The 22987-nt window shown below is 51.8% G+C and overlaps 1 protein-coding gene across 1 annotated transcript; it reads left to right on the top strand.

Annotated features, from left to right (window-relative positions):
• The first annotated feature begins 1265 nt into the window (after nucleotides 1-1265).
• On the top strand, nucleotides 1266-22874 carry ACRBP (acrosin binding protein). Its single transcript, XM_075034530.1, has 10 exons — nucleotides 1266-1537; nucleotides 8330-8542; nucleotides 11852-11946; nucleotides 12065-12173; nucleotides 12284-12701; nucleotides 20893-21025; nucleotides 21249-21428; nucleotides 21507-21674; nucleotides 21747-21833; nucleotides 22362-22874. The coding sequence occupies exons 2-10, from the start codon at nucleotides 8347-8349 to the stop codon at nucleotides 22473-22475; spliced, it is 1500 nt and encodes a 499-aa protein (XP_074890631.1). The 5' UTR covers nucleotides 1266-1537; nucleotides 8330-8346; the 3' UTR covers nucleotides 22476-22874.
• The last annotated feature ends 113 nt before the right edge of the window (nucleotides 22875-22987 follow it).

The following is a 22987-nucleotide window of genomic DNA, read 5'->3' as shown; positions in this document are numbered from 1 at the left end:
AGAAGACGGCCTGTTACTGTTCAGGGGCTGCTTACTGCACAGCAGTGACTGTTCAGGGTGGCTCTGGTTTGGGAAACACAAGTCTCGGGTCTTCTGCCGTCAGCGTAGGATGCTGAGAAGGGGAGGGAGACCAGAATACTCCTGGTTTTAGACTAAAGCTTGGCTGCAGGGTTGCCATTGTGCCTCTTGGCGCACCAAGAATTGGAACAGTCTGACGAGGTTATGGAAAACCCACAAGAAACACCTAGGTGGGTTCCGATGCAGTGGGGAGTGCGAGGTGGGCATCTCCGCTCACCCGCCGTTCTGCCGTTGCGTCCTGCTTCTGTCCGACGAAGGGGTCTTCAGCCAGCACCGTGGAGCACGCCGGGGACATTCGCTGCAGCTGAGGGAATGGTCTGACTTGGATCTTTTTGCCATCATTCTGTCGGTGTACAAATAGCAAATTAATGGTCCTTCATCCCTGTGACAAGAAAGGCTTGGTATAAGTGGTTCTAACAGGTTTAAGCAGGACTAGCCCAGTTTGAGGTAAGTGAATAGTGAACAGATAGTTGTTTGGGTTTTTTTTTTAAACTGAGTTTATCCATAAGAAATGTGTTCAGTAAGCTGACTTGGTGTTTCATGCTTACTGGACAGCAAAAACAGTCTGCATTCTGGGTCTTTAAAAATGTATGTAAAACTGACTGAAGTAAGTAAAAGTTAAAAATCACTTGGGTTTTGGGGTGGGGTTTTTTGGTTTTTTTAAAAGATCACTCGTAATAGTTACCTGTATCACTGTAGTGATAATGGGATCTGAAAAGGAACAGGGAACTTAGACAAAAATATGGATAAAACCTGAGGATTTTTAAATGGCTTACAAATATAAATGCAAATGAAAGGACATTAAAAACTAACCTTGGAAGAGAGGGAATAAGGACAGTAACTGTGCAATATTTAATCACCAAAGGAGGAAAATAAAAGAAACAGTAGAAGCTAGAAATCACAAAGTACAAAAATGAAGCCAGTGGGAACAAAGCCTGTAAGCGACAAGGCTAGAAACATAAGCAGCTTTTTTTAGAATGCCTTTTGTTTTTGATATAATTGAGCATGGCACATGTCCATTACCAACTGCAGATAGCAGAATTGTTTGTAATGAGAGGAGGGGGAAGTGTTCTGTAAATATTTATTCTGTGTTGGTGCTGGTGTCATATGGGGATGATGTACTTCCTAGGCAAACAGTAAGGAGGATTTTAAATAGCATCTATTGGGGCGAAGGCTTTTTTGATCAGCAGCCTTCAGTAAATGGTGTTTGTCGTCCTGTGAAAGCCACCCGAAGGCGTCTGTGGTCTGCTCTCTGTCAGGCTCTGGACTGCTAGGGAAAGCCTACAAGGCTGGAAAAAAGCCAGCTCTGTGCTGGTCCTTAACGATGTCAGGAAGGCTGCCGTAGCAGTCCAGATGTGAAATACTGAAACAGCAGAGAAGTAAATTGCTTCTCTCTAAACCAAGCAAGAAATCCAGGGCAACAAAATAAAATCAGTTTGACTGGAAGCAGCAGAAAAAGGTCAGTCAAAAATTACTTTTTTTTTTTTTTTTTTAAAGATCACTGTTAATAGTTACCTGTATTACTGTAGTGGTAATGGGATCTGAAAATTTTACTTCTCCTAGAATTAAAGTGCTTAAATGGGGGATACACTAAGTTAAAGTAATCATGAACTTCTTTAAAGAACTGGCTAGCTTGCAGATTTCCTGGCACAGCTGTCAGTGCAACATAAACACTTTCTAAAATGGAGCTGGAGAAATTGCCCTTTTAGAGTGACTGGAAATAACCTAGTTGATGAGTAAAGTCAAGTCTGAGTTTCAGGAAGCTGGAGCCGTACAGCACGACAAGAGAGAAGACTTCTGCCAGCCTCTTTCAGCCCATTTATTAATAATAATTGGTCATGGACGTAAATGACCGGTTTATCTTGTCCAGCTGTGATTGCCTCAACTGCGGGCATCACTCCTAGCTAGCTGGGCAAGCGTGATCGATGAGGTTGCTCAGCAAAGGATTCCCTTTTCCAGCGAGCAGACGCGCTCAGCGCCGGTCGCCCGGGCTCTGCCACCACCGTGTCTGCTGTGTGAGGTGCAGGGAAACCGTCCCAGGAACGACCGTCGCCTTCCACCACTGGGACAACCTTCTTCATCTGTTACAAACATAGCAAGCGGTTAAACCAGCGCCATAGCTCAGCAGCGGGCAGCCTTTCATTAAGCGCTCTGAAGGTATCATTTACCTAACTATACCCTCAGAGCTGTGTGGTAGACGGTCTCTTACTGTCTGTTAAAGAGTTGATGTAAGGCTTCTGTGCTTAAGCAGACTATTTGAGGCTCAATTGTAGAGTGTGTTTCGGTGATAGTCAGATTATTTGGGATCAAATCTTAGGAGACAATTACTGCATATTAAATATCTCTATCTTAGAATCGGAAACACTGATTGGAAGGGACTCCTGGAAGTCATCTGGTTCAGCTTGCCCTTCAAAGCAGGGCTGCTGTCTGTCCTAAATCAGGTCAGGTATATGCTGGGTAGCAAGAGGCTCTGTAGCAGAGACGAGCGAGGATAAGAAGCAGCAGTTGCGTGGCTGCAGGTGAAGGGTGATGTTGCCGAAGACCTGAAGGCTCAATTCAAATGCTGGCCAAATCCATCCAGAGATCTCCAGTTGGCAGCGGAGAAGAAAAACATTTCCAAGAGATAACTTGCTCATACTGGCTGAAAATATCAGGTCCTCCCAGGATGTTTCTCATTGCAGCTACGCAGATACACGTTGTCGAGAAGTGGTAGTTACAGGTGACAGCAGGATTGCTCCCCTTTGACATCTTCAGAGGAACGGGTGGCACTTCTTCCAAGTCCCAGCAAGGAGGGATGCGGAGGGTATCGAGTCGTTCACTTGGCGAAGTGACACACACCAGGACGTTGAGGTGACTGAGACCAGACCACGACACAGCTACGGTGAACAGTCTTGTGCGAACTGGCAACAGGAATTCTAATATTTCACGTCTCCTGGAGCAGGGCAAGGCACACCGGTCGTGTACCAAGCGCTCGTCGGCAGATCGTTTAACGCAGTGGGATTATCCAAACTTCTGAGCGAGCTTTGACTGAGGGCCCTGCACGACGCAGACCTGGCTGGTTTGACAGTTTCTGAGCCGTCGTCCTTCGTATAATCAACCATGGCTCTACTTTTTCCCTGCCACGTGAACCAGGAGGGCAAACTGTGGAGATGTTGACAAGCTGAGGGGCAACATCTGGGGAGCGTGCAATCCTTGACTGCTCTAAAGCAGCGACAGTGGGCAAGGACGACTGCAGCACTGAAAGCGTTAAAGACTAATAGAAAGAAACCAAATGTCCTATCTTTCTTTCCAAAGACAACTGAAGGAAGTTTCTCCAACTCCGTTGCCTAGCAGTTACAGTATCAGAAGAAATATAGCTGTTTCTATCAAATAAAATGCATTTCATTTATAAAAATAGTCAAACATCTTGATTAATTTATGCTAATTTATGTTTATTCTTCTGAATGCATAAAACAAATGTGTTTGTTAGTTTAAAAAAGGCATTTTTGCCCAAGTCTTAAGGACAGACAAACCTGTGACAAACACTAAGCTCCTAAAGCCTGGTGTGAAAAAAGCATTCAGCAAATTGCCCACTTTGGTCTGTTTTTGCAGATGTACAATTTAATTTCAGAGGTTCGGGTTGCTGCCATCGAAGGGAGAACTCATTCAAAGCTGAAAACCAGGCTGGGAGGAGAAAAGGCTGGAAGTATTTTTTACACATTGACAAGCAGCAAGAAAAAGAAGTGAGAGCATGAGATTTCCTTGTTCCAAAAGCCTGAAGGACCCAGTCATTGGAAAAACCCATTTACTTACCACAGAAAGACTCAGGTGGGAAGAGACCTCTCTGGAGCTCTGTAGTCCTAGCCCCTGCTTGCACTAGGGATAACTTTGTGGTTAAATCAGATTGTCCTTGCACTAAACAAACCTGCCTAAAAAGACTAGAGCAGTTCGTTCAAGCATGCTTTTATGAATTCACTTCATTTTAGGTTGTATTATTAATTCAAGAAACCACCTTTAAATGCTGTTTTTGCAATCAATTAAATATTCCATTTTCTAAATGACAAGAAAAAAATGCTTCATTCACTACTTCCTAACAAAATAAAATGTAAATGAAGTATCTGAATTAATGCATAACTGTACAGTGCTTGTATAAATGTGAATAGATTAACATATCCACCAAGTTAAAACGACTGCCAATTTTAATGTAAAGTCTATATTTATCAGCATATTCGCATAGCTCTCAGCCAGTGGCAGTAAACCTACCAAAATAAAGTACAACTGCAGAATGAAGATTATTTAACCTGTGATTAAAGCCAGCAATTCATATCATTTTGGTTTAAATCGGAACGCTCTCTAATGCTTTTGTCTGTGGAGGTGGAGACCTCAGCTCTGCTCTGAGCGGGCTGGTACCCACAGCCCTTCCCACAGGGCCATAGCTGCCAGGATGGAGGTGTTCAGCGTTGGGCTCTCCAAGCGGTTTCTGCTTCATGGGCGACGCAGAGCTGAACTGGAAGAGGACCTCTCCTTGGCCGCTGTGCGATGGCTCTGATGGCTTCTTGGCTGGGCTGCCCACTCTTCCATTAGTACCAGATGGCAGCCGGTCTTCGGGTTTGCTGGTCGTGTTTGTGAGCGTGGAACATAGAGAGTGGAAAATACTGAGAAATAACAGAGATGTTGAGGACAACAACAAGACCAACTTGGAAGAGGAGCTTGCCTGCCAAAGGGTGGTCCCTCACAAACCAGACAGGCTCTTCCGAAGCTCAGAATCGACATGGCAATCGGATAGCAACATGGAAAACGCAGCTCCTTTCCTTGTAACAGCAGCAAGTTGTTATCCTGCTGTTACACGTCCCTACTGCTGGCGTCAGGCACGCCGTAGGCCTGGGGGTTACAGCTGCGTACATCAGCCCGCGAACACCCTCTGCGGGAAATGCCATTTTCTGGCGGCTCCGAAAACAAGGTTGCAAATCTGCTTCGTTGCAAAAATTATACAGCTTGTAATGCGTCATCGGGGTACAGCCTTAAAGGTGCCAAGTTACCCCTCAGGAATCAAAATACTGGAATTAACATCACCCCCGTGCTGCGCGTTACTGACCACCGTAATTGCTTGATGCAGCAGCGGGGAGTAGACTCCCCCCGCAGCTTGCCGCACTGATGCCTCCTGTCCAAACTACGGCTCCTCCTGTCCTCATCCCTTTCCCAAAGATGACTTCTTTTTTGTGGAAACTCACAACACAGGTGAGCCCCATAGCCACCTGGCACAAACCTGCCTGAAGAGCGCAGCAGTGTCTCCCGCGCCCTCATTCTCCCGACCCTGCCGGGTGCAGGCTGCAGACGAGCTGGCTTCTCAACGCGCTTGCGGACCCTAAGAGTTCCCTGAAGGATTTTTGACAACCTGAACCAAATCCAGGGTATGTCACAGTGCATGGTAAGTGCTAAGCAGCCAACCTGTCCTCGCATCACTAACCGCCTTCTTTCCAAATATACAATGGCTTCCCACAGGCGTTGCTACTAGAGCATCAGCCGAGGATGACTTCTTTGACAGCTCCTTCGTCTCCTACCTTGTGTTTGAGGTCTCTGTGTGTCTGGGGACTCTGGTCTGTTCATTCTTGTTTCCTGTTTTCGTATCCCATAAATCTCCTGCTGGCACATGTAGACGCAGGCCGTGTAGCCAGCACCTGCCAGACATTAATACCAGCGCGTGACGTGCCACGTCAGCGTGCTCTCGTAGGTCATGCATTTCCATCAGCCACTGAGGTCAGCACTGAGTTCCCCTGGGAATCTGCTCCAGTCGGGATGACAGAAATCAGCCTGGGCTCCGCGGTCACTGGGGAGCAGAGGGGATTAACCGAGCTGGGAGCTGAAGGCCCTGGAGTTGTCTAAAATCAGCTAATAAGCAATGCGTCTCAATGCGTCTCAATGCGTCTCAAGCTAAGCAATGGAAGACTAGGAATTGGCTAAAATTTGCAAGCCCCAGCAGCCTTGCCTGTTTTAATGTGAGTGGCAAGAGCTAGCTGGAAAATGTCTCCTGCTCGTTATCTTTCTAAGAAGCTGCAAAAAAAAAAAAAATCCTAAAATTCAGTGCTGTTAAATGCTCAGGCTTCAAGCTTCTCAGAAACCTTGCCTTCCAACAAGACATCTTAGAGCAAACTACAGCTTGTCTCCTGCAAGGGCTGGCTGTCGCCCGACACCTTTTTCCCAGACTGCATGGCTGGAGCGATTTGAGGTTTCACCTTGACAGCCCGTACGGCCGCTCAGGCGAAGCGTCAGCCTCGCAATCGCAGCCGGCGCATCCGCAGCGCGCTCTGCAGCGGTTGCGTACAGCCGAGCTGATCGAATCTCCCGGGATTCGGGACAGGAGCGACACCTCTTCAGCAGCATCCTGCTACGCCGTTGAAAACTTCGCCCGCTTTGCCTGCGGCTCCTCTTACCGTTCCGCAAGGGCGTCGTTTCGCAGCCGAGCGGAGGCCGTGGGGTGATGCGGCGGGTGCGCGAAGCCGCCGTGCCACCCTGCATTTTGCTTGTGGCTGCAGTTCTGGGAGCTGCTGTGCCAAGCGTTTTCTCTCCGACCTCCCCAACAGCTGCTTGCCCGTGATGGTTACGGTCGTGTCTTTCCCTCTCGCGTTCAGAAAGCGCCCAAGCGCTGCGTCGGCTGCGATCCGCGGGGTGCGCGCGTACCCCCCGCTTCGGTCTCTGTAGTAAGAACCGGGCACGTGGGTGGGGGGGGTCTCCCTCAAAATCAGCCCTGTGGGGCTCTGGGCACCTCCGTGCTGGTGGTCCAAAAGCCTCTTTTGCTGGCACCATTCCCGGTTTTTCCTGGGAAGGCTTTACCACGCAGAGAGAGGCACTCGGGACGCCCGTGCCAGAGGCAGAAGACGACCACCCGGTGCTCCCGAGACTCGCTGGGGGCTCAGAAAGCGGCACGGCTGCCCAGGTGAGGTCAAACCAGCTTCCCACCACGTCCTGAAGCAAGCCAGTGCTGGGACGCTCCCTGGGGAGGTGTGGGGTGCGTCTCGATCCCCTGCGGGCAGAACAGATTTTCATCCCCTTTCCCCTGCAGAAGAGCACAAAAACGCTTCGGGGTGCACGGTACCCCAAAGGTACCGCTTTGGGGGTACCCTCAGCCCGGGAGTAGCCTGACAAGGCGTCAAACGCTGTTGCGGGTTGTTGCCAGCCACCAATGTGTCCCGCAGCAGGGGGCTGAAAAAAAAAAAAACACCAAAAAGCAGGTTGGGTCCCGCTCCTCCTGCTTGCCTTGTTCCCACGGCCCCGGCTTCTTCCTTCCTCGCAGGGCACCCACCTTCCCTGGCGAGCCCGCGCCTCGGCTCCCCCCGCGTCCCCCGGCACCCCGACTGTGATGCCATCCCCTGCCCATTCCGCCCCCCCAGGGCTGCCCTGCCGGGCCGAGGGCAGACATGGGGAGGTTGCCCCGCCTGATGGGTGAGAGACGCCTGCCCCCGGCCACTAACCGCCCTCCCGGGGCTACCTCGGGGGCTGCTGAGCACGGGGGGGAGGCTGGAGAGGAGAGGGCCTGGATGGAGGGGATGGAGGGGATGGAGGGACGTCCCTGTGCAGGGGCACAGCCCCCAGCGTGGTGGAGGGGACGGCTCGCAGGGGTGGGCAGAGGGGCCTACCAGGTGGGTAAGGCTGGGGTTTGGGGGGAAAAAAAACAAAAAATCCCCCAAACAATTAAAAAAAAAAAAAAAAAAATTCCTCCTCCAAACCAAACCAAGCCCAAACAACTGTCACTCAACCCACAAAAAAATCCCCCAACTTTTAATTTTTTCTTTTTCTTTTTTCCTCCTTTTTCTTCTTTCTTTTTTTCTTCTTTTTTCTTCTTTTTCTTTTTTATGTTTACATTTTTTCTTCTTTTTTCTTCTTTTTCTTTTTGAATTTTTTATTTTTTAATTTTTTTCTTCTTTTTATTTTTCTTTTTCTTTACCTTTTTTCTTTATCCTTTTTTATTTTCTTCCTATTTTCTTTTTTCTTCTTCTCTTTTTTTATCCTTTTTTATTTTCTTCTTATTTTCCTTTTTTCTTTTTTCTCCTTTTTATTCTCTTTTATCTTTTTTTCCTTATTTTTTCCCTGCCTTTTCATTCTTTTTCCCCCCTTTTGCCCCAGACCTCCTGTTTCCCCCAGGGCCCTGCAAGCGGGGGCGATGGAGGGAGACCTCAGGCCAGCTCACCCCCGTGCCCCACCAGCTTCTCCTTCACTTCCACCCGCCGCTTGCTCCCGTTAAGGAGGGTTAAGCGTTCTCTGCCTTCTCCCCCAGGGCTGCTGACCTTGCTGATGTCCTCTGCCGCCCCGCCGGTGCCTCCCGCCCCGGGCAGCCCCCTGTCAGAGGGGGAGTACCAGCTCTTCTTCGCCAGCCTGCAGCCCCCCTGGAAGGCAGAACTGTCCTGCCGCCTGCGCCAGGCGCGCGGCTGCCTCAGCCCCGCCGTCCTGCAGCGGGACCGGGAGGAGAACCACGGCCACGTCCCCGGAGGTAGGGGCATCAGGGGCGGGCATCGCTCCAGCTGGAGCGGTGCCGGCCGTTTCCCTGCCCCAAAATGCCACAGGACGGCGGGACCGGTGGTGGGATGGGTTGTTCTGGGGTCTCGAGCCCAGAGTTCGGCTTGGAGCGGGACGGTCCCAGCGCTAGAGCACCGTGGCTTTGCGCAAGGGAGTTTGGTTTTGCGGCCTCTCTGGGCACCCCTTCCAGTGCTGCACCACTTTCCTGGAGAAAAAAGCTTTTCCTAATGGCCAGCCCTAACCTCCCACGCGGGAATTTGGGGTTTTTTCCCTCTTGCGCTGTCCGGCACCACCAAGAAGAGTTTGACTTTGTCATCTTGTAGCCTTCCTTCAGGTCCTCGCGGGCTGCCATTACCTCCCCTCCCCATCTCCTCTTCACCCGGCCGAGCGAGCGCAGCTGCCCCGGCCGCTCTTCACGGTCACGGGCTGAAAGCCGTGGCCACGTCGGTGGCCCTTCACTTTCTCCGCATCTCCCTTGGTGGGGTGGCAGGGGAAAAAAAAACGGCCACAGTTTTCTGAAGCTCGCTGAAGCTCATCATCTCTTCCTAACAGTTCATCTTACGACCCGACTGGCTCCTTCCAGCTTGATCTGGGGTTTAATGCAGAAACTTGGCTCACGGGCTCTCATGGGCCTTTAAGAAAGCTTGAGCTGATAAGCTGCTTTTTTAAGTGTTTAACATTTCAGGAGCCAAGAAACATCCCAGTTCAGAAAGCGCCATAGCAACAGCACCCTTTAAATCTCTGCAGTCATACTTTCCCTGCACCCCTGCATCAGAGAATTTAAGTGGCATAATTATATCTGCGCAGCTGAAAAACTTGGGACTACTTCTGTTGTATTTTTCTTCAGAGGAAAAAAAATAGGAACAATTTTCTCATAAAAAAATATGTCTTTATATTTAGCTATGAACGTCAATGAACTGAATGATCAGCCAACTCTGCTTATTTGGACTGCAGCTTGAGGGCAACTATTTCTTGCTTGTTTCTGCAGCTGTGTCAGGGGAACGGGTCCCACCCAACACCACCAGACCCAGGGACGGGTCCTGGGCTGCTCCCTCGCTCGTGGGTACCTGCAATCCACCATGGCCTGGCACTAGGTGCCCCCAGGGGCTGTCCCCGGTTCCTCTCCCAGTGATGCCCAGTGCCCTGGCACTGCTCTCTGCCATATCCCACCACTCTCCCACTGCTGCTGCCTTCGGAGGCTCAGCCGCCAAGAGCAGGAGCATCTGGGAATGGCAGGAGATGGGACAGTTTTGCAGGATGCCCTCTTTGCCGCCTTCTCCTCCATCCCTCAGCCCAACAGACCCATCCGGCAGACTTTATTTGCCTCTATGTTCCCTTTTTTCCAGTTTTGGGGCTATTTTGGCAGATGTTGCGGCCAGGCTGAGAGGCCGAGCGGACGCGGCACAGCACGTGCCCTCCCATGTTTTGCCTCTACTGTCCTCACAGACAAATGGCAGTGCTGTCCACGTCCACATATGCACGAGCATTAATTGTGCCTCTTCAGGTGCGGTGCTGAGGAAAGCAGTTACCTTGTGTTTTAAACAAGGGAAGCCTACAGGTAGCCTTTCCACCCTCTTTGTTGTGGAAGATGAGAGTCAGGAGGATGCTTCCTGATGAGCGTATGCAAATATCTTGGCTGGCTCCATCTTTTAGTGATGATGCAATTGTCAATTAATTGCCGGCCCCTCTCCATGCTGGGAGCTCCTGTGGATGGAGCTGGCCACAAAGCCCAAAGGGGTGCCTTCCTGACACCCAGCCGAAGCTGCAGCTCTTTGCAACAAACACATGGGCAGGAGGAGCAGAGGAAAGAGGCGAAAGATCATATTGATTAAACTAAGCAGCTAGTGCTGGGAAGGGCTCCCCTTGGCAGGGAGGTCAGAGGACTCAAAGACAGACGAGTATTTCCATAGGGGAGATGAGCTGAGAGAAAAGAGGAGACGGGGATCAGCGCTACAGGAGGCCAGCTGCTCGTCAGGCCACGCCATCGGTGTTCAGCAGGCTGTGGGAGAGCTGAGCCCTGGTGGAAATCAAGAGACCACCAAAGACAGCTCACAGGAAACTTCACCTGTGCCGAGTTGTCCTTCGCTTCCCAGATGTTGGAATGAAAATGCACTTTTCCTCTCCCCACACCCCAAAACGGCCCGGGAGAGCCAGGCTAACGCTGGCGTTGGCAAACGGTTGGGATTCCTCCCCTGCCCGACGGCAGCAGCGCTCCTTTGCAAGTAGTGGCTGTGCGATGGAGCGTAACTCTGCGGCTCCCCATCTGCGAGCACGGGCGTTGCGCTGGCCGAGTCCCCGTCCCCCACGTTCCGGAGGGATTTCGCAGGGCATCACCAAAGGACAGGCTGGGGATCTGGCACGTTCCCTATAAGTTGGGCATTTTTCTGGGCTGGGATCCTGGTAGATATCTGAAATTCTGCTTTTGCTGGTGAATCCACATGCTCAGCACAAGAGAAGAAGCGCGTACAGCGTAAAAGGTGGTGTACAAGCAACTAACAGGAGAGCAGTGCGATCTCACTGCTGACCCCCTCCATCTCAGCCAGCGCTTGACCCTCTTGGTGCGCGCAAAGAGCTGGCTGTGCTAGCTGGGCCAGGCACTCACAGAGCAGAGGGAGCACGGGATTACCCCTCTCCCCAAATCTCCCGGGGTTTTTGGCTTTCCTGCATGGCTTTGGCTATCCTGCGATCGCTGCGGGGGGAGCTGCAGCTTTTGAGCCAGTGGTGTTGGCGGCGCTGGTCAAGACTATGGTGCACGTGTGTGCGGGCACAGGCTTTGCCGGCAGCATCTCAGCCCTGTGGACTTTCCTCCATCCCCTGCACGGCTGGAATCAATGTCGAACTATTTTTCCCTGAAGAGGTTGTCTCCTCTGGTGTTCCCAGGTCCTGTTTGGTCATCTTTTTAACCCACCACATCACTGTTTGTTTTTTTTTTTTTTAAACTCTTCAGGGACTAATAACAGAGTCCTCATCTGATCCTAGAAACCAGAAGTTTGAGTCTCTGTAAAAGGGAAGATAACTGTGTGAAAAAGGGCAGAAGAATGAACTGAAACCCGGGGTGGTTTGGAGGGAAAGTACACGTGGCGCCTGAGATCGGGAGCTGTAACAGCACAAGGCTGTGATCTCCTCCTGGGGACAGACAGCTCTGACTTTCCCTTCAACCACAAACCGCTCTGAAAACAGCCATCGGAGAGGACCCCGACTCTTGTTGCACCCGGGCCAAGGGGGCAGATGCCAAAACTTGCGGCCTGGCCCCATCCTGCGTCTCTCCCTCACCCCTCTCCAGGGCCAGTCTGCTCTGACTTCCCAGAGGCACCGTGGTTTCAGACCTTCTGCCAGTTCGCCCAGTACCGCTGCTTCAAACGCCAGTTCTACGCCAAGGTGGGGAGCAGGATTTGGGACAGGGAGGGGGGGAAGTATCTTTGGGAGATGGAGGCGGTGAGGAGGGAGGGAAGGTAACACAGCGGGACTCACGTTTCTCCCTCTCTCCCCTGCTCAGCGAATCCCGTGTCTGAGTTCGTCTCCTCCGAAAAACCTTCTCCTCCCGACGGAGCAGCCCCACGTTGTGGTCTTCTGGACAAGGGGCAAAAGCCCCCCTACGGAAGAAGGTACGGCTGCGCTGGGTGCCCCTGTTTGCCTGCTGATCTCCCGTAGCTACTCTTCCCCCCCCAGCAGCTTTCTGGCTGGCCTCAGCCCCCCCGTCCCACTCTCTCCCCAGCTCCGGGGCAGGCTTCTCTCTTGCCCGCCGATGCCCTGCTGCGTGCCAACGTGGATGCTCTCCTGAAGTACTCCTACGCGCTGTCGGGTCAGAAACCGGTGCCGAAGAATCCCCCCCTGCCCACCCCGGCGGTGCCGAGACCCCCGCGGGGCAGGGGGCTGCCTGTGCTCCCGCCGCCCCTGCCGGTGCCGGCTGCCCCTGCCTCCTCTCCTCCCAGGCTGGGATTCCCTGACCAGGAGGAGCAAACCTGGGAGCAACGCCTGCGGAACAGCGTCTGGCAGCTGATCCGCTTGGCCCTCTCCTTGGAGACGTCCTTGGGCACCGAGGGCTCTTCTCCGGACTCCGGCAGCAAGTCAGACCCAGGGAGCACGTCATGGAGCAGCGAGGAGGGGGTGCAGGATACGGCCCCCCCCGGCAGGTGAGGGGAAGACCGGTGCGGGGCTGTCCTCACGCGCACCGGCTGGTAGCCCCGTGGCATCCGTGTCCCTGCCCCGAGCAGCTGGCGAGTGCAGGCAGGTTTTCTGGAGCAAGCCGTCCCATACGGAGCAGGAACGTACCTGGGGAGCCCCTCAGAGACCCCCCGGCCCAGCACAGAGTGAGCAGGGAGAGGGTGACCCAGCACCACTGGCGCCTGACAATTTACTGTCCCTGTGTCCTCAGCAAAGTGCATTTAGGCTGGGCTTTAGCCGTAGGCAGGGCTTTATCCCACGCACGTGTATCCCCACGCTGCGGCCATCTGCAGTGTGCCGTCACCCCTCCGCTCATCCTCCTCCCAACTCGCGTCTCCCAGGAATCCGGATGACCTGCAGAAATAGCTTCCCTCAGAGCACAGGTCCTTGGGACGCTGGAGTAAACGCGTGTCCCGCCGTGCTCCTCTCCTCTCCGCATGCAACGTGAAGCAGACGTTTCCTAAAATAGTCTGACCTGAGGAGCACTCCGAGGAGTGCTCCAACCTCTCCCAGGTAGAGCAAAAGCAGCCCTGGGCTAGGAAACAGAGCCGGGAACGCGGAGCCTTGCTCCTGGCTGTGCTGGACCACTCCGTCTCCTCGAGCACGTGCGCCTCCCTGCGCTCCGGATCCGTGCACTGCTCTTCCCAGGGGGTTGCTGGTTCCCCGTTTTGGCTTTGAAAGCAGCCGCGTGCCTGTTCAGCACAGGGCCCTGCGACAGTCCGGCTTGCCGCAATCCTTTTACACGCCTGCCTTAGTTCCTCTGGCCTAGGGATGCTTTAGGGGCTTGTCGAGCATCTTGGGCTCTTCTCAGCTGATCTGCCAGGATCCGTTCACCTCTGTCCTCAGGCAGCTGGGGCTGGTGACCCCAAACAGAAACAGACCTGCAAAGGGATGGTATGTTTTCGCTCAAATCCACTTTTTGATCCTTTAGGGCTTTGTGACTGGGGACCGCTTGCTTTGACTGAGGTGCGAAGATTGTTTTGCTTGCCAAGAGCAAAAAATATGCTGTCTAGCTGTGGTTTTCATGGAGAAGTCATTTTGGCTTTGCTCTGTTGCTGGCTAGTGCTGTTCTTGTAAGCGCACAGGTTTTGTGCATGATTGCACATCTGTGGTTTCTATCAAAAACGCTGCGTACTATACAGTCGAGCCAGAGATCCCACTTCTGCATGTAAAAATGAATTGCATCATGTTGTTAAAAGCTATAACTGTTCTCTTGCAAGGCTGTAACTTATGTCATCCTTCTTCCTAATATTGTAGGAGGCTTTTACTGCCTGGCAAATTTTTCCTGGTGCGTGTACTCTAAGGCAAAATTCTGTTTCATTGAGGATCTATTCGTTTTCCCTGCCTCTGAAATTGAGCCTTGCTCTGATTTAGTTATATTGGGATTATTGAGGGACTGCTGTGATTGCAGATGACACTCGCTATTCTGCTGCAGAGTTTCTCAAAGACACTAATGCTGACTCTGTGCCTGTAACCTGGCAGCCGAGCCCCATCAATCATGCTAAGCAAAGCTTAAACTCAAGTGAGGATAAAAAGGCGAGATAGACCGCGCCTGTCAGCTTTGCCACCCGCCACATCCCGCCTCCTCTCCAAGGGACTTCAGAACATGAGGGGCAAAATGCTTTGAGGCATTTCCATTCCAGCAAGAGGAGCAGTGCTGGGTGGCACTGGTCGGTGTGCACAGGTACCGTTCAGCGTCTGGTTTAACACAAGGTGCGCGCGGTCGTGATGGGCGTGGAATCCAGGGCTGCGTGTCTTCCCTAGGTCTTATGTCCAGCGGGACATCCATCCCTTCTCGCTCACCCCTGCTTGTGGCAGCTCTACCAGCTTCCATAGTACCTGACGAAGCTAGCTGTGACCTTTAGAGAGAGACAGGACAAAGGTGGTAATATAACAAGGTGAAGAATTTGCGGCATGCTTTTGTGGTATTTCTGCTAGCAGTGAATCATTACGGGGGGGGGAAATGTCTCTTATTGCACTTATTTTCAATTTTTAGTCCTTATTGTGCTTTCTGCCCCACGATTAAAGAGCCATTTATTTCCCAGTGTTTCTTCTTCTCTAAGTTACCTATATACCACGATTCAGTCTCGCAATACGCTAAAGAGAGCTCTGTAGCTCTTACATTATAAAGCCCGCACAAGTCTCATTTTCTGTGGCAATTTTCGGTGTCCCTTTAAAACATCCACACGCTCCAGCTCTGCGTGCGCCATTCAGCGATGGGTTTCAGCAGTTGGGTACACAGAAGGAGGTCAACCTCCCTTCCCTTCCCTGCTCTTCTGTTTGCACACGAGAATTGCATTTGCCCTTTTTCCCAGGGCTTCCCGCTGTTGCGTTGTTTGTCCGCTATGACCCCTACACCCCTTTCGGCCTCACGGCTATCCCGGATACAGATCCCATCCCGTCGGCATTCGCGCGCGGATGCTCGTGGTTCACACGAGCCCAGCTTCCCAGCAAGGCTGAGCTGAGCCCTCCCAGCGGCTGCACCCTCCTCCTCCTCCTGCTTTACTCCTCCAAATGGTCCTCGTGGTGCTCACGTCCTTCATCACCGGCAGTTTTAATTTTAAGATCAGGCCCTTTGTTAAAAATGCTGTCCCCAGAAAAAAAAAAAATACTCTTTTTGAATTCTCACTACCCCTTTGTAATTACTTTTTTTACCCTGTGTCTGGTGGTGCGGGATGGGACTCACTCCCCTGACATTTCTCAGCTGCTTTCAGGAACTAGCTGTCACTTGGGGATTTTGTAGAGGTATCTTTTGGACTTTCAGTGAGGCCAGGACCCAATTTAGTGTCTCCACGTCACTACCGTGCGCAGCTAGCTGTGAAAGGGGAGCCGTGACAAGGCAGGTTGTCTTCTTGCCACCAGGCTAGAAGTTCACACGCTCCCAGACTTTTGGGACTCTCAAAGCAGGGGTCTTTCAGTGTCCCGGGGGGGGGGGGCAGAGGTAAAAGGCTGCAATATCGTGCGGGTCAGCAGGAGAGATACAGTTATAAAATACAATTTTTCACACCGTCTGTGCGCCCCGAGCCCTTGGGCAGGTGTTAGGTTCTTGTTCTCCCAATAGCTCCTGCCTTGGGTTACCCGCTGGGTTTGATCCATCCAGGTCCCGAGCCAGCCTGCCTGCCTTCTTGGCACGCTGTCCTGGTTTTGGCTGGGACAGAGTTAATTTTCTTCTTAGTAGCTGGTACAGTGTGTTTTGGATTTAGTGTGAGAATAATGTTGAAAACACACTGATGGTTTAGTTGTTGCTAAGTAGTGCTTATCCCAAGCTAAGGATTTTTCAGTTCCCCATGCTCTGCCAACAAGCAGGTGTACAAGCAACTGGGAGGGAGCATGGCCAGCACAGCTGACCCCAACTAGCCAAAGGGACATTCCATGCCATAGAACGTCATGCTCGGTATATAAACTGTGGAGAATTGGCCAGAAGGGGCGGATCGCTGCTTGGGCATCGGTCAGAGGGTGGTGAGCAATTGCGTTGTGCATCACTTGTCTTTTCTTGGGTTTTTTTCCTCTCTCTTTTTTTTTTGGTTATATTCCTTTTCATTACTATTATTATTATTGTATTTTTTATTATTATTGCCATATTTTATTTTACTTTTTAGTTATTAAACCTTTCTTATCTCAGTCCATGGGGGGGGGCTTCTGATGTGCTCCCCCATCCCACTGCGGGGGGGGGAGTAAGTGAGTGGCTGCGTGGTGCTTAGCTGCTGGGCTGAGATCACTTGTTCTTTCTGAAGCTGTTGAGAGTGGCTTTTCCCTTAGTGGTTTTAGTTTCCTGTGGCAACCCCCCTAAATCAGAGGTTACAAAGTGCTGGAGAGCTGCTGTTTGCTCCTTATCTTCCTTTCTGCTTGCCTCAGGTATTCACTCCACCTCACACAGCCAGCCAATATCTGGGAGGTTCAGCAGCTGAGAGTTAATGGCCCCAATCCTCGTCATCACGTCGAGGGAGAGGGGGACGTTGTTAACCAGCGCGCCTCGGAGATACCACTGGAGTAGGCTCTGTGTGTGTCGCTCCATGGCTTGAGATGATAAAGCAAGATAGGCTTTTATCTGAAGTTTTCTCCTTTTGCCTTTGAGCAATTACTGATCTTGGCCCACAGATTCTTCTTAATTATATTTTTTCACATTCCCTTTGAAACATTGCCTCCCGGTACCTGTTAGGCTTTTTCCAGGGCAGCAGTTAGGACATTAACGTGCAGAGGGAGGGATTTGCATTAGGAAATCGCTTTAGACAGACCCATCACTTTCCCTGGTGCTCGGTGAAACTTCTGCACGCCCACAGACAGCTCAGCAGCGTGTCAGTGAGTGCAGGGGCCCAGCACCAGTCTGTACCATTTGCCTGTAACACCTCCGTGATGGGACACAAAGCCCAAGCACTGCCCTAAGGCAGCAGCAGTGGGAGAGTGGCTGGATGCACCCAAGAGCGGTGCCAGGACACTGGGAATCGCTGGGAGAGGAACCAGGGACACGGCATGGTGGATTGCAGGTGCCCGCAAGTGAGGGAGCAGCCCGGGACCCATCCCTGGGTCTGGTGGTGCAGGATGGGACCCGTTCCCCTGACACTTCCCAGCTGCTTTCAGGATCTCGCTGTCCCTTGGGGATGATGTAAGTGTATCTTACCCAGAGGTGGCAAACCAAGTCATAAATTTGCAGCTGTGAGGCCAGAAAGCCTCACAGCAGAGATGGAGAGCCGAGATAGAGGAGGAAATGAATGTGGCAGAGCGCGCAACAGAATTTCTCGGTACCCTCAGGCTGATGGCACAACCGGTGGTTTCCTGGGTGAGTGAGCGGATGTCAGGGACGCGGTTCGTGCGCATCCACACACACGGCCGACAGCAAAGCGTTGGTAGGGATGCGAGCATTTTTTGATCCGCATGAGCCGATCGTATCTAACGTGGTCCGTAATTCTGAAGTTTGTGGTGCAGCAGAGGCTCCTGCCCACATCTGACTTCGTGTCTGTTGGGAACAAGTAGGTCATTAACACTCAGCAGATGTTTTATTGCTACTTATGAAAGCACTCTTTTTAGAAAAGTTCCCTTTTACTGCCTTTTTTGCCTGTAATCCTCTATTTGCATCTTGTTCAGGCTGCACTTGCTGGACCAGTACATGTGTTGGAGAAAGCAAAGGCTGTTAAACCCATTTATTAGCAGTTGCTTTCTAAACCTCAGGTTGTTATTTATTTGCTGTTTTTAAAAAAGTACAGCAAGCTGGACAGCTTTCTTCTTTTTTCTACCTCAGTGATGAAAACACCAGAGCTATTCATATCGTTTTTAATTACTGTTAATGTGCCTCTCACTTTACTGGCTTGATCATCCTGGTGTGATGAAGAAGCAATTAAATCACAATGTACCACTGGAATAACAAGCAAGTAGTGGAACACTAGCCAATAATGACATATTTGCGGATAATTTTTTTCGGATAAGTTTGGAGAATAATATCAGGGTCCTTAATTGAAATCTGTGAGTCCCATCAAGGTGACCCAGCCAGTTTACCAACTCTTGAAGGCAAAGATCCAACTGTGCCTAAGCAGTCAAACATCTGAGTGGTGACAAGAACTCCCATCGGCTGTCACAGATTTGTCAGCAAAGTGGACCGAACACTTGTTCTCCTGGGCTAGAACTGCTTGAGAGAGAAATCGTCCGTGTTAGGTAATCCCCACACAAAAAGCAATCCTTTACGGAAGAGAAATGCTAGGTGTGCCTTGGGGGCTGTCACGGGTTCTTCTCTCAGTGGTGTCCAGCTCCCAGTCACAGAAAAATGCTAGAGGGTTGAATCAAACAACCTTAGAGAAGATTTTCGAGTGGGATGAGCACAGACTTTTTGCTCTAAATTTAGAATTTCCTGTTCTTGGTATCCTAAACGGTCTGAACGTTTACAGAGGAAACAAACAAAAAAAAACAAATAAAAAGGATTATGTGGAGCCATGGGATGGAAGAGTGGACATGAGGGATCTTACAGCTTCTGGAAGTGCTTTCTGCAGGGTAGGTGGGCTTTGTTTCTTTTTTTTTTACTGGCACATTTTAATTCTTACCAGCTTTGCCTGAAAGAGTTGGTGTCTGTCACTGCTGTCCTCAGTTCACATTCTTTTGTTTTCTCTGAACTCGGACCTTCCCTCCACGAACCTGTAACCAGGTTGGTGACACTGTGGTGCATTGCAGTAAGAGACCCACAGGCTTGCAATACATAGATTTCCAGGTTTTCAGCTGTCCTCGGTTTTTCAGTGGACATGGTTATGTGCTGTGGGTCGGCACCATAGTAATTTGTTCCGACGTCTGTACTCCCAGAACACGATTTGCAGCCTGTCCGCAGCGCAGTACAGGCGGTGTGGTGAGGGAACATCTTCGCTTGCCCTGATGCAGGCTAGAGCAGCATCTGCTGCGCTGTGATAAGACAAGTTTGACTGTAATGCCTTTAAAAAAAAATCTAGTACTCATATTTTCTGTGACTAAGGTTTCCCAGGTTCTCTTGCAGTATCTAAGTGAGAGAGATACCTTCAGAGATCTTGACACGCTCATTTGCTGCTGGTTAGTGTGAACTGTTTGGGTACAGGATCACTTGTGTCTGACCCGCTGCGAGCTCCTTCATCCGTGGGCCCAGGGATCTGTTAAGGAGGTGCACAAAACTTCTTTCTATCAGTAGCCCTAACGCTCACCCATGTTCTTCTACGTGAGCGCACATCCAAACCCAGCGCCAATGCCAAGCATCCGCGTGATCCTGTACATACGGCGGGTGTATGATTCTCACGCGTCCACAGATCTGTGAACACCAAACGTTCCTTACAGCTTGATTTCTTCGCACACCGTGTAATCACAAGAGTGGGGAGGTTGATCTCTTTTAGCCTTCAGGCTTGGCAATCGCTCCGATGACTCACCCTGGCTTTCCTGCTCAGCACAGGACGGGAAGCCATGCCTGGTGAGCCCGGAGGGAAAAACACTATCGTGTGGCTGAGCTACAAACCCTTCTCCTAAGAGGAATCTGGGATAACTTTTTGGAGTCTCCAAGCTGCGGAGAAACCACCCCATCAGCTGCTCCCATGCTAAATACCCTTCGTGTCAGGAACATGTAGATAATTTCTGGTTTGAATGGATCTCACCCCAAATTCTAGTCACCAAAAGCCTGCTGACAAAAAGAGGCTTTCAGCTGATCCTCACCTTGGTAAAAATACTGACGGACTGAGCGGCCACCCACTGTGTCTTTGCTCAGCTCAGTAAAGCTTTTTTAGCTTCTCGCTCTAGATGAAAGTTTTCCAGGCCTTAAGAAATCTCACCTTCATGAACTTCCTCCTGGTTCTCCACCTCTTTTTTACCTTTTTAATGCTAATCTGAAGGTCTCCAAGAAGTTTCAGCTACTCTCACGAAAACTCCATACCGGTTAGCCCATGCGTGGATTTTAAGAGCATTTTAACATAAGCAATTGCTGCTCTTATCTTCTTCTTAATTCCTGCCAGATCAAAGTTTGTTTATTTATCACGGGTTTTGTTTCCAGACACGGAAGACAAATATTTAATGAGCATTTTTACCTCTTCTGCATCATTACTGATAATTGCCACCATCCCTGCCTAATAACAGTTCTGTACCATGTCTACAATTTCTACTGTTCCTAAGAGATGCAAAATATTCTTATTGTCCTTACCCCACTGTCCTTAAATTTTCTACCTCTAGCTCCCCGTGCCGGTTCGGATGAACAGTTAACTCATTGTTACCAATTTTTTCCCCTTTCTGTCAAATACATTGGCTCAAGCAGGAGGGAGGTTTCATAAGTTACATGCTCCAGACCCAAACGGGGCTGCCCCATGGTCCACACTCAGCAGAACTCTAACAAACATCTCCTTGCTGTGCACTCGGATGGACAAACCTAGGCGGCAGCAGCTGCTGCAGGGCCCCTGGCACCGTTCCCCACGCTGTGCTCCTCGTCCAGTCCCTCTCGCGTGCTCCTGAACGCACACACAACCCGTAGCCTCCGTGTTACACCGGCACGTACGGACTCTGCAGATGCCCCCGTTCCTCCGTGCAGTTTGGCCAAGAGTCCAAGGTCTCTTTGGGGAGGGGTTTTTTTGCTATGCTTTGGGGTTGTTTTTCCCCCTTTCAGTTTTTAACTAAAGGTCGTTCTCCAGCTTGTGACAAGAGGTGAGACTTGACTTTCTCTGTCCCTTTCTTTGCCAGCCTTTTAGCCCTGAAGAAGGACGAGGCAGTGATAATCCTGTGCTACGCAATACTGGAGGGAAACTGCCTCTCGTCGGTGGTCACCCAGGCCTGGAAGGAGGTGGAAGAAAGAGTCCTTGGGTTCGGAGATTCGGTAAAGACGCCGGCGTCCACCTTTGATCCCCAGTGTGTGCAGGGCTCCCTGCAGTGCTGACCACAACGCTCCAGCGGCCAGAGCTCGTCAGCGCTGTCCTTTCGGGTGCTCCCCCCCAGGAGAAGCTGACCTGGGTGACCAGGGAGGCAAGCTCCACGCCAGGGATATGGGAGCTCCTCGGTCTCCTCCTTCGCCCCTGACGTCCCCGCTGCATCCACCCCAGGTGTGCGACAGCCTTGGGCGGCATCACGCGGACCTGTGCCCTGACTGCGCTTTCTGCTCGCTCAAGAGGGAGCAGTGTCTGAACGTCAGAAACCTGAACCGCGTTCGCTGCCAGACGGGCAGCTTCACCGCCTACATCAACCCCCAGATCTCAGCCCAGCACCGGGCTGCGGGCAACGAGGTACCGAGGAGGAGGACGGCCCGGGTGGTGGGGAAGGGGAGGAAGAAGCACGGCTCTCTTTATCCCAACCCTTTGCAGACCAGCACCCCAGAGACCTCGGGGTACCATGGCATGGAGGTTTTCAGAGGGCTGAGGATGGAGTACTGGTGCAGCCGGATCGCCACCCACGGCTGTGAGGACCCTCGAGTGACCCTCTGGCTGAAGGCAGAGGACGCTGCCTTCCAGGATGGGGATGCCCCGAGCCAGGTGGGTGCCCAGTGGATGCTCCCACCCCTCCTTCTCCTTTCCTTTCTCCGGCCTTCATTCCCATCTCCACAGATATGCGACTCAGACGGACTTCAGCACCCCAACTACTGCGTGTTCAAGAGCCACCAGTGTCTCCAGCAGAGCCTCTACAACCAGAGGGTGAGGAGCAGCCCGCACTGTCCTTTAACGCAGCCTTCTCCTGCGTGGCTGGTCGCTCCACAGCCAGCCCCGAGTCCCTGCAGGACTCGCTGGCCCACTGCTTTTCCCTCCGGTAGGACAGAATTGGATGTGGTTTATGGGGGGCAGGGTGGGGACCCAAGGACAGCTGGCATGTAATTGAGGTGGTGGGATTTGTAAGAGATGGCAGTGGAGACAGCCACTAACGTTGAGGCAGAGGAGCTATGGGGTGTCTCTCACCCGTCGGGGTACCCCTGTATATCCCTGCATCCACTGGGCGGTAACAGAAACCAAAAACACCAGAGCAGGACAGAGGACTAGCACGTATCTTAGGAAACACACAGTTCAGCTACCATCCTCTCCCTCCCACTTCACACCAGGTTCTCCCCTCTTCCTTCTGGTGCCCCATCATCCCAGCCTCCAGATGCCGGCCGTCACGGGAGTCCTCCGTCCTCGGGGGGGAAGGATGGGCAGCGGTATCAGTCCTGTGAACTCAGTCTCTCCTTGTAGGTGTCTCGCCGCCGCTGCCACAGAAAGGAGGCGTACCGGGTGCTGAGTGAGGAGGAGGGAGAGGAGGAGGTGCGGCTCTGGCGTCAGAGGTTCCTCAGCCTCACCAAGGGGTGATGCACGGTACCAGGCGGATGCGCGGGAAGCACAGGGCTCCCGAGTAGGCTCTCTGGGGCTGTGGTGGGGCAGAGAACCTGGACAGACTTGGACAGCTCTTCCCAGACCCCTTGCTGGCCAGCCAGCTCATGGTGGCCAGATCTCACCTTCCGAGCACCCGCTCTGCACTGGCGGCAGCGTGAGGGGAGCCTGGCTCACAGCATTTCACTGCGGCACCTGCTGGAACTCCTCCTGAAAACGTTTTCTGCAGCCAAAGGAGCAGCTGAGCGCCAGAGAAGGCATCAGCCCTCGGAACCTGGATTTAGAGCCACTGGCCCAAGCGTCCTTGTCTGAAATTCCCAGCCATCTTCTCGCCCTTCTGTAGTTCTCCCAAGGATGAGTCTTAATGTATAAAGAGCCCATTCGACCCACAAAGCTGATTTGCTCCCTTCTCTCCGATGCCGTCGTTCCGTTAGACCCCTCAGTGACCCCCCTCGTGTCCGAGGCGGGTCCCCGTGCCCCCCTGCTCCGCA

The sequence above is a fragment of the Buteo buteo genome, chromosome 8 (genome assembly GCF_964188355.1).
Source record: "Buteo buteo chromosome 8, bButBut1.hap1.1, whole genome shotgun sequence".
NCBI lineage: Eukaryota > Metazoa > Chordata > Aves > Accipitriformes > Accipitridae > Buteo > Buteo buteo.
This window is presented reverse-complemented; position numbering and strand designations above follow the sequence as displayed.